Source organism: Penicillium rubens, assembly GCF_028828025.1.
Source record: "Penicillium rubens strain IBT 27055 chromosome Unknown utg000003l_segment0_segment0, whole genome shotgun sequence".
Classification (NCBI taxonomy): domain Eukaryota; kingdom Fungi; phylum Ascomycota; class Eurotiomycetes; order Eurotiales; family Aspergillaceae; genus Penicillium; species Penicillium rubens.
The window spans coordinates 893,373-907,064 of NW_026890601.1; the positions used below are offsets into that span (position 1 = coordinate 893,373).

At 50.2% G+C, this 13,692-nt stretch overlaps 4 protein-coding genes across 4 annotated transcripts; 2 read left to right on the forward strand and 2 right to left on the reverse strand.

Moving 5' to 3' along the window:
• Positions 1–837: 837 nt before the first annotated feature.
• N7525_006535 (RNA lariat debranching enzyme) lies at positions 838–3,136 on the reverse strand (the record flags this gene model as incomplete). The annotated part of the gene is made up of 3 exons (XM_002568954.1): positions 838–2,865; positions 2,926–3,027; positions 3,104–3,136. The coding sequence occupies 3 exons, from the start codon at positions 3,134–3,136 to the stop codon at positions 838–840; spliced, it is 2,163 nt and encodes a 720-aa protein (XP_002569000.1).
• A 1,090-nt stretch (positions 3,137–4,226) lies between these two features.
• Positions 4,227–7,438, forward strand: canA (putative cullin binding protein CanA; the record flags this gene model as incomplete). The annotated part of the gene is made up of 3 exons (XM_002568953.2): positions 4,227–6,578; positions 6,630–6,968; positions 7,022–7,438. 3 exons carry the CDS (start codon positions 4,227–4,229, stop codon positions 7,436–7,438), a joined length of 3,108 nt encoding a protein of 1,035 aa, XP_002568999.2.
• A 625-nt stretch (positions 7,439–8,063) lies between these two features.
• Positions 8,064–9,628, reverse strand: N7525_006537 (class I SAM-dependent methyltransferase; the record flags this gene model as incomplete). The annotated part of the gene is made up of 10 exons (XM_002568952.1): positions 8,064–8,139; positions 8,200–8,628; positions 8,694–8,880; positions 8,932–8,957; positions 9,020–9,136; positions 9,185–9,226; positions 9,286–9,315; positions 9,393–9,449; positions 9,507–9,553; positions 9,602–9,628. 10 exons carry the CDS (start codon positions 9,626–9,628, stop codon positions 8,064–8,066), a joined length of 1,038 nt encoding a protein of 345 aa, XP_002568998.1.
• A 1,242-nt stretch (positions 9,629–10,870) lies between these two features.
• Positions 10,871–13,507, forward strand: N7525_006538 (uncharacterized protein; the record flags this gene model as incomplete). Its single annotated transcript, XM_002568951.1, has 3 exons — positions 10,871–11,169; positions 11,227–12,882; positions 12,940–13,507. The coding sequence occupies 3 exons, from the start codon at positions 10,871–10,873 to the stop codon at positions 13,505–13,507; spliced, it is 2,523 nt and encodes an 840-aa protein (XP_002568997.1).
• Positions 13,508–13,692: the final 185 nt, after the last annotated feature.

A 13,692-nucleotide genomic window follows, 5' to 3' on the forward strand; every position in this document is an offset into this window, starting at 1 on the left:
GCGGTTGATGTTAAGAAATGATTTAGGAATATATGCTGTCAGTGATTTAGCTGGTCCGCTCTATACGCATTGGTCTTCACCTGCACCTTACAAGATTACGATAAACCAATCGAAGCTGAATAGGTACTGTTAGCTGTTTATAAGTGGCATGGCTAACGAACTTTTACCTCTCTACGCGTTTTTCAAAACAAAACTTGAAAGATTGTTGGCCAACTTGATCAGGATCCGGATCTCCTCCATTGACTGGTGACCAAGCAAACGGCTGTAGGGGTTTCTACTAGCTGTCTCGAGGAACATATGTCATATCGGCTTCTTTCAGTATCTTTTATCTCCCGCAAAATATATCCTCTGATAAACAATAAAACCCAAAGAGATATGGATGTACAACCTTGGAAGCATATGTATCTTACAAATGTCACTCTCTGGGAAAGTGTATATGTCAAGCTCCGAACTTCATTTCAGCCAGCAAGCAAGGGAAGACTACAGACTAGAGAAGACATATATCGTATGTTGGGGAGAGATACCGGCGAGTGAAATAGAAGAGAGACTTGAGGCACATGACTGAAAGTATGGAGAAAATAACGGTAAAGACCTACTAGCCAGCTACATACGGCCGGCGCCTAGGTGCAAAGCAGAGGCGAACTATTGCAACTAAACTAAGTCGGAAATAAGGGACACCCAGACCTGCTGTATGGATTCAAAACTGCATGTAGATACATGTGCAGAGCTAAACATATCTTCCCCAGTTCGAACATCCCCACGTTATCGGAATCAACAGTGGCAAGCCACCAACAAAAGCAAAAAGCGCCTGAGGCGCGAGAGCCCAGCGCAAGTCAATTACCAGGAATCGTTCTGGGCCGAGGGACCCGAGCTGCCACGGCCACCACGACCACCGTAGGCACCGCGCCCAGGACCACGTCCGCCACGACCACGACCACGACCACGGCCCCCTCGTCCACCGCGACCACCACGGTTGCCCTGGAAGTGCTGGCGAGGTCCTTCAGGGCGTGGGCCGGCCTCCATGCGAGCCTGACGGTCTTCCTCACTCATGTCAAACTTGTTTTCGATACCCACCAGACTGCAGAAGGCAGAGGTCTGAGGGTTGGTGTACTCCTTTGGTTGGTCACGTGTGTCAATCGAGACCCAAGGATCATACACGGGTGCGGTCGTGACGAAGTCAGTGGGGATGTTCAACAGCCCAGCTTCCACAACGTTCTCGACTACCCATTTCTCTTCTTCGGCAATCCGTTGCTGGTAGTATTCATGTCCCTTATGGGCAGGGACACTTCCTTTCGGGTCTCCACCAAACTCGAGCTCATCGGCAAATGCACGAGTGATTGCCAGCCACTCCTGGTCGTACTTCAGTCGAAGGGGAGACTCCACCGCGGCATCATCCTGCTTGGAGATTGGCTCAATCTCCAGCAGCTCAACAAAGTCATCGTGATTGTGAGGCTTGTCCAAGGTCAGGAACTGGGTGATCTCGTTCTTGATCTCATCAGGAGGTGGAAGACGCTCGAAATCCGTGCGATTTTGGGTAGCCTTGGGTTGAGAAGACTGTGCAAGGCTGCTCGGGAGTTCAGCCTCCACTTCCCCAATTCGATCATCGGCACCGTCGGTCCACCAGGAATCAGTAGAGCGATCATGAGCCCAATTACGAGAGATGTCGGCCTTTGGAAGAGCCTCCTCAGCCGGGGGAGACTTGACACTTGCCACGCTGCTAGGGCTGGTTGAAATACTGATCTTGTCAGTATTGTCGGCGACATCGTTCTCGGCCTTCACGTTCCTAGTCGCCTTGACCTCTCTTGCCGTCTCAACCGACGACGGATATCCCTCGGTGGCCACCTCCTCGGAAGACGCATTTAGAATGCTGTCTTCCTGACTGACTGTGTCGGTGCTCTCGACCTTCTCACCATCGACTGCCGCCGACTCAATTCTTTTTCCGTCGGGGCCACGTATGAACTTCTGAATGGGACCGCCGCCAATCTTGACAGTTTCCTCGAAGGTAATGTTCCGCGGAGGTTGCGGGTTTCTCGCTCTGATCATACGCATGAATTCATCCTGGTCGCGTTTCTCTTTCTCAGCCCGTCGGGCGTGGACTCCGAAGTCATTCCAAGCCTTGATACGATCCTGTTCAGTTCCAGTGGCAGTACCAAGCAATTGATGACCAGCAAGGGCGCTGGTGTCGATGTTACTTCGGGGAAGTGGAGGGGTATGATCTGTGTCGACAGCGACACGAGGACCGTTGGGACTCAATTCCTTGGCCTTCGCAGGTGGGCTATGGGGCACCTTTGCAGTGAATCGAACATGAAGATGGGCCGAAAGCCAATAGGCAGGGCGCAGATGATTGAGGGCTTCACGTGCAGCGACACTTCCGAGCTTTCCTGAGTCGGAATCGGCTTTGAAGCCTGACTTCTTGCGAAACAGGGTTCCGTAATCTCCATGTTTCTCGACCCCCTTCGGCCAATCATGGGACAGGCCGATGTCGATCTGGGTGCGTACTTGCAGCAACTTGCGGACATCCAGCTCCCGGATATGGTAGATGGAAGAAACGTCATCTCTGTTGTAGGGCAAGCGTTCGTAGTGGGGCTTCCGGTAGTCGTAGCCCTTCCAGATGCCCGACATTCCCGAGATTCGGAGAGGTCCAAAGCGAACGATGTTCGCGGCACCCATGAAGTAGATGTTGGGGGCCACCCAACCGCCATAGTAGAGCTCAGAAAGATGATTACTCGCCTCATGATTGCCCCCAATGAACAGTGTCAAATAGGGAGCAGTACGATCGCCACTGTAGTACTCGTGAAAATCGCCGATTTGCTTGAACTTGTCGGGGACAGAGAGACAAGTCGCATCATTGGCATTACGTAGAGCCTGGTTTGGTCAGAGTCAGCATTGAGCTTTTTGTGTGATGGGACATGACAATGAGCCCACCTGGAAATCTCCGCCGATGATAACAAGATCAACAGAGTCCCAGCCTTTCTCAGCGGCTTTGCGATCTACAGTTTCATAGATGTCATTCAGACTGCCATGGCCCTGTATAAGATGATTAGCAACCAGCTGTGAAGTGGGATATCAAATGAAGTGTATCCATTCATGCAATGTTACTTACGCAGCCCTCCACGGCAATGCGTACCGGCGCCATTGTGGACAAATCCGACTGAGCTGTTGGATTTTGATAGCACGGAAAAGAAAGAAAGACAAGCCTCGGATTGACACTGTCAGGAAAGAAATATGAAAGAAAAGCCCTGTTACAAAGCCGAGCAGGAAATAAAAAGGTAGTAAACAAGAGAAGAGTAGGAGATGAAAATAGCAGAGAGATGTAGATGGGAAGAAGCCGCGGGTGGAGCTGGGCTTTAAGCTCCCGCGCGGCAAATCTCTGAATAGCCAAACGAGCGATTGTCTTTTCTTTGTCTTCTTTGTTCTTTTCTTTGTCCCCGATTTCCTTTGTTCTTGAATTGCCAATTGTTTTGATTTCTATTGAGAAATCTTTTTCTCTCAATTAGACAATATCGCGCAATGTCTCACATTGATTCCTTTCTCATTCAGGCTGCCTCGGCTGTCCCCATCGGCTCATCGACATCGGCTCATCTGCTAGAAGTGCACACTCGGCTTCTCCACGAGGAGTCCAAGTCATTGAATGTCCCACAGAAGAGAGATCACTGTGGAGCGTGTGGTAGCATTAGAAAGCCCCAGTGGAGTAAAGTTACTGAGATCAGGCCGAGAAAAAGCAAATCCTTAAGCTCTGGATCGACACCTACGGGTGCTACAGTGTACAAGTGCTTACGCTGCAGCCAGCGGACAGTACTGCCTCGAAGGAATTCAAAGAAACCTATCTCGAAACCTTCGTCTAGAGCTACGGTTACGTCTACTCGAGGGTCAACTACAGTAGGTGTTGAGGTGGAAGGTGCGAGCCAGGCCTCAACAGATCCCAAGGCAGGTGACAATCAGAGCAGCAAGAAGAGAGCCAAGGCAAGGAAGCAAGGTGGTCTTCAAGCTCTTCTAGCCTCCAAACAACGCGCCCAGCCCTCACTTGATCTGCTCGACTTTTTGCAGTAGAGGTCGCGCACGTGAGTTTATTGCTAAATCGGGACTAGCGCGGGGCAGCTAGCTTGCTTGCGACTCCAGGCCCGTGACGGTGTCTCCCAACACCATATCTCCAGCGCGTGTGTCCGCAGAGTCAACCGCGATTTCACTTTCTTTAATTTACGCTCTCCTGTGATTCTATCATAACGATGTCGTCTTACTCAGACGACGACGAACATGACCCCCAGGTGGATGAGCTCCGCGAGACCGCCTTGGTCACGCTCGAGGCCTTGATCAGCTCCTGCAACAAACAGATGCAACCGTACCTAACGAACACCACCCGATCAGCTCTCCGCTTTTTGAAATATGATCCAAACGTCGCCGAAGTGGAGGACGATGAGGAGATGGGAGGCACACAGGACGATGAGAGTGGGGATGATGCCACGGAGGAGCCTGACCTGGAGGACGACGAATTCGGGGACTTTGAAGAAGAAGGTGGCTACAGTGATATCGACGACATGAGCTGGAAGGTACGCCGGTGTGCTGCCAAGCTTCTCTACACCGTCATCTCTACCTACGGACTCGGTCGCGCTTCGGACGCCTCAGCCCTGTTTCAGCAGATTGCCCCAGCTCTGATCTCCCAAATTAGCAGGGAAAGGGAAGAGAGTGTGAAACTTGAGGTGGTGTCCACATTGACGGCGCTTGTCCGTAAAACCGGCGAGGGCTCCATGATCGTCACATCCAATGACTTCTTAGAGGCCGTGGGTGGCTCGAAGAATTCTCGCAAGCGCAGACGCCAAGATAGTGATGCGTCAATGATTGACTTCGAGCCGAGTGCTGGAACCTCGTCAGCAATGGATTCTCCTGCTGTGCCATCGTCCCCCAAGTCTGGTTCCCAGGCTGATCTGGCTCGCTCCGTACCTTTAATTGTACAGAACCTTGTGAAGGTTTGGAAGCAGGCTTCGATCCCTCTCAAACAGGCTGCCATTATTCTCCTCAAAAGCCTTTCGTTGGTTCGTTATGGTGGTCTCGCAGACCATCTCCAACAAATTGAAGACCTCATTGTGGATGCCCTCAAGACATCATCTCTCTCAGGGAGCACAGCGGCTCATACTGGGGCTGCTGTCAGCGCTGGTACCCTCCAAATTGAAACCCTGGGTCTCATTGCAGTCATCGCCGAGACCCATCTGTCTGACGCGCTATTGCCATTCCTGATTGCCCTGGTACCTGGCGTGGTCGCAGCCGTCAACGACCGCAACTACAAAGTCAGCAGTGAGGCTTTAGGCGCTGTGGAGCAGATTGTGAAAGCTATCACACCGCCACGCGTATCTGCTAACCCTTCTGATGTTGTCCTGCAGCTGCAGAAGCTCTATGATGTTGTCCACTCTCGAATCACCGACACAAGTGCCGATCTCGAAGTCCGCCAACGGGCAATTCATGTGTTCGGTGTGATTCTCGCACGTACGTCAGGGGAGCTGGGCTTAGAGTTCCTTTCATCCGAGAGGAGATCTAATGGTCTGGCTGTTTTGGTCGACCGGGTGAAGAACGAGACAACTCGTTTGTCCGCGGTTCGTGCGATTGACGACGTCGTCGTTCTCGCCAGTCGCAAGCAGGATGTTTCTAGTGATTGGGTCAACAATGTCGCCCTTGAGCTAGGGTCGAACTTGCGCAAGTCCGATCGTGCCTTGAGAGGCGCGTGTCTGGAAACTCTCCGCAGTCTTTCCATGAATTCCAACATAAGATCTCACCTCACCCCTGAGACGATCACAGCACTTGAGAATGCTGCCTTGCCTCTTCTCGCTGCAGCTGATTTCCACACCCTTACGCCTACTCTGATCATCATTGCCAAACTTGTCCCTGGCAACGGAAAACTAATGGTGGACAGCGGTCTGATCTCTTCTATCTGCTCGATCGTGACCAAACCACTAGTCGGAACTGTTCTCAAAGCATTGCTGCTGCTGGTCAAAGTTATTGGCGAAGAAGGTGCGGGTGCTAGTTTGATGCAGAATCTCCTTCGTGATGTGGGAATTACAGGGGACTCATCAGTGGTCGGAAGAGCCGTTGGTACCCTTCTGGTCCACGGTGGACCGAATCTCGGCGTCACAATGGAAGATTTCTCGACAGAACTCAGGACTGCACGGGATGATAGCCGAAAGTGCCTTGCCCTTGCTATCCTAGGCGAAATCGGCCTGCGAATGGGACCCGAGTGCTCGCTGACCCCGAGTCTATTCATTCCCCATTTCGAATCCCAGTCAGATCATGTGCGCTTGGCTGCCGCGACTGCTCTCGGAAACGCAGCCGCAGGTAGCGTCAAAGCCTATCTCCCAATCATCTTGAATGGGTTGGAAAAATCAAATCCTCAAAGCTATCTGCTTCTCCATTCGGTACGAGAATTACTCCAGCATCCGGAGGTCGTACGTCCGGATCTTGCACCATCTGCTCACAAATTGTGGCACGCACTCCTTGTCGTCTCTGAAGAGGAAGACAACCGGGCTGTCGGGGCTGAATGTGTCGGCCGCTTGGCACTCCTTGACCCCGTTGCTTACATTCCCCACTTCCAAGTAAGTCGTGCTCATTCTTCTACGTTTTCAATACTAACTCCCTGCCCGTAGGAATACCTGGCCAATGCCGACCCAGCTGTTCGTGGCGTGGTGATTTCGGCATTCCGCTACACGCTTGCTGATTCGACTGATGCTTACAACGATGTGCTGCGACCGTTGATGGTGCCCCTTTTAACCAACATGCTCAGCGACAGCGATCTGGGCAACCACCGGCTTGCGTTGACCACCCTCAACTCTGCAATCCATAATAAGATGGATCTTCTGCTCCCTCACCTGGACGAGCTGCTGCCGGCCGTCCTTGGTGACACCAAAATCAAGCCAGAGCTCATTCGAGAGGTGCAAATGGGTCCATTCAAACACAAAGTGGATGATGGACTCGATTTACGAAAGGTCAGTATCTCTTATTGTCTGCCATAGATCCCCACTGACATCATTTTTGGCAGAGTGCCTACGAAACCCTTTATGCCTCGCTCGACACTTCGTTCTCTCGCACCCATATGGCCGAACTCTTTGACCGTATTGTCGCCGGTATTGATGACGAACAGGACATCCGTGCCATCAGCAATCTCATGACGTCCAAACTGATTAAGATCGCACCGGAAGATACTGAGCGCCGGCTAGACGCTTTGTCAGAGCATTACACCTCTGTCCTTTCCTTCAAGCCAAAGGAGAATGCCGTCAAGCAAGAATTGGAGAAAGCCCAGGAGGCGTCCCTTGGCATTCTGAAGATCACTCGAGAACTGAGCAGGGCGTTCCCCGGTGCGGAGGCATCAGGCGATCTTCACAAGTGGAAGACATACATGGAGTGGGTTCGGCGCACATTTTCACCGCAGTTGGCGAATTTGGAACTGGAATCCTGAGCTTGATACGTGGAGCTCGAACCAGTTTCGATGATTCTATGCGATGAAAATTGCAATTGCGAGCCATTTGTCGCAATTATGCTAGCGTATGACATAGCTCAATGAAATACATGATAATATCGCTATGCTTGCGATCTTCCTAGCTATGTAGATATCTCAGGGAGCACGCCTTGACTACTAGGCCGAGTCACTCTGGAGCATGATGGTAATGTGGTTAAACCGCCTTGGTTCTTCTAACGGGAGATTTATTTCCGTCAGTTCAGCACCTTAATCCGGCACACAGTGTCGTTGTTCAACGAATATCAGACGAGCAAAAGACTGTTGTACCTGGTGCTTGCTTGATATAACCCTTCTGAAAGCAGATGTCGCCTTCACTGCCCATGAGTGGATGAACTATACTATTATACACACGTCCATGGATCACTCCTGTGGACTACAGGTCGAGGGGCTGAGCGTAAGTAGATGTATACACTCGATTGTAGAAAGACTTCAAGAAAACGTCTCCAGCATTCTTTTCAAATCTCTCTCAATACAAACTCCATAAGGACTTGACTCGGTTCCTCTCCTACAGTCTTCATGACACCCAATCGACAACTCAATTACTTGCTAGGACCAACCATTTCTTTCACTCCTCGCTCTTAACCGGGGTCATTTCCGGCGTAATCTCTCCGGGAAAAGGCTTGCGCGCCCACACACGTCGTCTAAACAAGCATCAGCATAACAATCCCTCCAACCACGCCGTAGAGTTAAGCCAAACTCACGCTCTCTGATAAATATGATATCTCGGGTTCTTAATCTCCGAACGAACTTTAGCCAAATAAACAGTAACCTCATCCTTCGACCAAGGATGCGGCGCACCGAAATGAGTAAGTAACCTCAAACACCATCCCTCCATACCCGAAAGCCAATGCTGGAAATTAACAATGCCGGCCTCTTTATATTTCTGATCACGAGCCCACGGCCCAATCGGCCAGTTGTATGCCTTCTCGTGGATATCCACAAACCCGGCCTTTTGCATCATGTCATGCATGGTATCGATAGTATCTAGGGAGAGTCCGGCGCGCGCACCGCACGCGTTCATGGTCGGACCCCAGCTTCGCAGGATGCTATCTGCCGGCAGGCTGTCGTCGTCGCATTCGATGGTTGTACTGCCTTCGAGTTGTTCGATCCAGCCTCCTGGTCGGAGGTTTCTACGAGAGAGGTAACGTTAGTGCATATCGTTGGAGATAAGGGCTGGTATAAGTGGGCTATTTACTTAAAGGAGGTTGAGTAGACATGATCCCATCCCGCGGGATCGAATGAACCAGTCATAATCCGCATGTGGATTAGGTCGAGAGGGTCTCTCCAGGTCCATTCTTCTAGGACGTTGTCAACTTCGAAAACGCAATTTGGCGGCATCCATACAATGGGTGGTGGGAAGAGGTCGACTCCTCGGACAGTCGCTAGATGGTGTTAGTTAACCATGTCGTAGATCGCTGGGGATCGACACCCACCAGATGGGAACATATCAGCAACGTCGCTATAGAAGTGTTATATTGGTATAAGTTTTGTTTGTTCAAGAGGGGCTCTCTTCTGACATACACAGCCCAGTTACCCTTCCCCGTCCCAATATCGAGGATATGTTCAGGGTTTTTCCCGACAGGCGCTCTAAATAGCGGGTTCTCGCGCTCTGAATCTAAAACGAGAGCGAGCAAATGCCTGGGAGTGTTAGGGGTAATAATAAGATGAAAGGTTGGTCGTACGTACCCAGCTTCGTAGGACTCAAATGCCAGGTCATCGGACGGTACCCTGGTGAGAATCGAGGATCAGTATGCATTTCTTAGTGGTAGATGCTATGACATGCATACAGATATTGTTTGTCGCTCAGAGTTTGATACCTGCAGATAGTAGGTAAGCAATGGGCCGAGCCTAGAGCCCTGCCTCCGAGTGCGCCAAATGTACGATGAAACCATACCGTCTGCCATTTTCTATCAAGCCGCGATAGATTGAGGAACCGATAGACGTAGTCTCTCTAGTATCGTGTCAGAGATCGATGACGTGAGATAATGGGAGGAATGTGAGCATTTACGACTGCCAATCATTGCCGTAGCCGGCTGAGAGATAGACATCCGCATCCTATAACTTGTTAGAATGGCGAGGAGAACGACTGATGGATAAACATACTACAGCAATATGTGTTGATTTCGACATGGTTCGATACTTGGACCCCTCGAAAGGAATAGGGAAGAGGGTAAAGGGGGAGACAAGGGATGAAATGCCAATTGGTACTAATGTGCAACGGTTTTCAGCCGTTTGTCCCGCAATCCTGTCGCAGGTTCAATAGTTGGGATTGGGTGGTGGGAGATAAAAGTGCGGCATCATGCTCCACCCGTGTAGCCTGAATGGGTTTGGTGCAGTGTTAGCCACGTTGTCCGGATGTTCCCGTCGACGATCATTGGATTAGTAACATGACAGGGATGTGGGCCAAGGCTGCATGTATGCCGAGATTCTCTCGCCTTGTTCTATCTTACTCCGTGTGTCGATGATAGCGAGAGTACTTTGTACCCCGAATAGAAATGAGTGCTCTGATGATAGTGTAACTATCCTATATGGTCCACGGGCAGTACGCATCTCGTCTCATGTATTTCCCAAGTTAACTGACTAGAGCGACGGCAGGTTTCCTTTTCCAAGTGGGGGTTTAAGAATTGTAAAGGGAAACGTGCATCATGCGGGTTTGGCAATTAGACCTCGAGGGATGTGCAATGCATGTACTCTGTATGTTGTACTCCGTGCGCCGCGTGCTTTATTTATCAGGCCACATACTAGCCCAACTAGGTTAGTGTACTAGTAGTCAGTTATCGGTCCATATTCCATATTAAAATAGCACTTTTTTCCAGACTAAAATATATTGACCGTAGAATAGTAGGAATCTCTAATGTCGGAACTACGGTAGAATCAGAGGGAACAAGATATAAATCAGGGGTTCCCATGTCAAACATTGGATTCGACGGTGGCCTGCATTTCCAACCCAGTCTAGAATACGGCTACCGACATGTTACCTAGGTATACAAGTTATGTGATATTATAGGATTTGCTTGTCCTTAAATGTATCCAATGCTTGAGGTTGGGTTCCTCTACCGAAGAACAATTACGAAGATTTACGAAGATATTACGTTATGGTGTATATTTCCATACACAACATTGAAAATTATGTTGCTATTGCGAGACCAAATACGTACTAGTAAATGATGTCAGAAAAGAATAGAACGGAATCTAGCCCCTCTAGGCCAAATTTAGTACTACAAGACCCTTTCCATGGTTGCCTAGTGGTATTTTTCAAATGGCGCTTGTATTGGAAAATGGACGCTAAGAGGATTTAGCTCCAGATGTCGTTCTGCAGGGATTTATTTGCTTTCCTGATAGGGGTTCACTTGGATTTCGACAAAAGAAAGAATGGGGGCACTTATAACCCGGTTTGGGGGTAAAGCTATCTCTCCATCCTTTTGGTTCGATCATTGTTGGCCAATCTCGCGCAAGTATTGGTTCTCTCTGTTGTTCATCGCTGTGATCTGCGCCAAGATTCTTCACATCTACTCCCATCTGAACTCATTACCTCTCGGACAATTGATCATCTGGGGCCCAACATTCTTTTTACAAGATGTAGTGTGTATCTTACTCACTCACAGCCTGTGTGCTGATCACCAGCGCCGCTGGGCACGTGTCATAGCAGCCTTGTTGGCTGTTCCAGCGAGGTATGAGCATGGATTTGGGGCCCACGTGAGACATCACTAAGTGAAATTCTTGTATAGTTTGACAATCTCCGGTCTGTCAGCCGCCAATATCTCTTTCTACGTCGCAACCGGAGCCGAGATCCACTGGAAACAAGCGCACAACTTCCACGGCGACACGGCTGCTGTCAAAACGCTGCTCACCGGCTTAACGGGTTTAATCATCGTCGAGATCGTCTTTCTTGCTGCGTCCTGGTTTTCAACCCCGCATATATATAATTGGACCAAAGGAATTGTGTCAATCTTTAGGAGTATCCTGCCGTCCGCCTGTCGCAGGAAACGAAAGTCTCCAATCTTGAAGAGCTATGAGCGAGTCGCACCCGAGGACTGGGATGAGAACCGAAATGGGTTGGACTTGGACCCACAGACAATGGAAGCGGCTCCAAAAAATATAGCAAAGGAATCTCGGCGGTCTTGTTGGACGCGAGCCTTTGTTTTCACATTCACTAGCCTTGTGGTTATTTTGTGTTGCATTCGTCCTTCAAATGCTGCCTATAGCTTTTTATCTGAGACTGCCATCATCACGCCATTCGCCAAGGACCGGTCTCGCACTTCATCACCATTTGATCTACTCGGATTGACAGGTGATTACAGTTGGCTGGGCAATCATACAGCCCTCGCAGCGCCGCCCAAATTTGACTGGCTGCCACGCGATAAACTGGCTGGGTTCAGTGACTGGTATGAAAATGCCAATCACACTGCGCGCGTGCATTACAATCCAGCACATGATCCACTTCACATCTCCAACCTTGAAAATGAAGTCCTCGAGTCACTCCGCGAGCCGCTTCAGAGCGGCAGTGTCAATATCAAGCACGTGTTACTTCTCAAGCTAGAAAGCACTCGTGCAGATGTTTTCCCACTTCGGAAGGAATCTTATTTTGGGGACGTAATTCGCGAAACGTTCAAGAATGGCCACCTCCCTGTTGAGGTTGAAGAAAGACTGGCCAATCTAACACCCACCGCAGAGAGACTCACGGCCACTTCTTCCGGGTTCAATGGAAACACTAACGTAGCTAATCCCTATGGGGGATTCCATGCTACCAACGCTTATACAGGCGGTACCTTTACCCTGAAGAGTATCGTGGCGACTGTGTGCGGTATCGCTCCCTTGGTCGTAGACTTCAATCGCGAATACCTGCACCACATCTACCAACCGTGCATGCCGCATATTCTGGAGGCACTCAACTCTCAGGCCAGGACCAAGACGGAGGACTATACCTCTTGGCCATGGCGATCCACATGGATGCAGTCCGTTACTGATGAATACGACAACCAAGACCATCTCACGCCTGCGTTGGGCTTTAAACACAAAGTAACCGACATCAACATTGCCGAGGATCGTGCGAAGCAGGGTGGCCCTCAACCACACAAGTTCAATTTCTGGGGATACCCTGAAACAGAGCTTGCGGATTATTACCGCAACGCAATCAACTCAGCAGAGAAGCGGAAGGAACGACTGTTCATCTCGCACCTGACTGGCATTACCCACCAACCCTGGGATACACCAAATCACAAGTACGAGGAAATGATCAGTCACGGCTGGGTAGGAAGGACCAATAAAGTAAATCACTACCTGAATACACTTGGCGTCGCAGACAAATGGCTCGCCGAGTTGTTGAACATCCTAGAGGAAACGGGTGTTGCGAACGAGACATTGGTCGTGATGGTGGGGGACCAGTAAGTGCCAGACCCCAACATTTTCCTTCTCCTATCAACACAATCTAACCACAACAGTGGCGTTTCACTCCCTGAGAATAGCGGCGTCACCCCATATCTGAACCCCCACGCCTCCAGCTTCCACGTCCCTCTAGTCTTTGCCCATCCCCAACTCCCACCCATCGAGATAAACTCTCGAGTCGCCTCCATACAAATCCTCCCGACAATCCTTGATATTCTCTCCGAATCTGGATCCCTCGACAAACAATCCAAATCTGCGATCAAAGATCTTCTCCCTCTGTACGAAGGCCAATCAATGATCCGACCCACATTCGCAGAAAAAGATGGAAAGCAAGACTGGCAGTTCTCAGTCATGAACACCGGAGGAACGTGGCTTGCCCTACGATCCGCTGCAAAGCCTTATCGTCTCATCATCCCCGTCATCCCTGACCTAGAGTGGCGGTTCTCGAATGTAGAAACCGACCCCCATGAACTTGAAGCACTGCAGGACTTCGATCTTGAGAATTTGATGAATATGGTCTTGTCTGAATACGGAGAAGATGCTGTACAGTGGGTTAAGGACGCAGCTCACGTAGCGAAGTGGTGGGTTAAGGAGAATTGGCACCGCTATGAATATGTGCCGTGATTCCTTCAGCCTTGACTCTGTGATGCAATTGTGCTTGGGCTGTGAGCGTGCGCTCGCTTGAAAGGTCTACTGAGGAAGAGGTCATTGCTTGTCTCGGCGCCACGGACACGGTACTCAGAGTGACCTGCTTGGGCCGGTATAATGGCCTACATATCTTATCAAGGCTCTTCTCTTAGGTGGTCTCG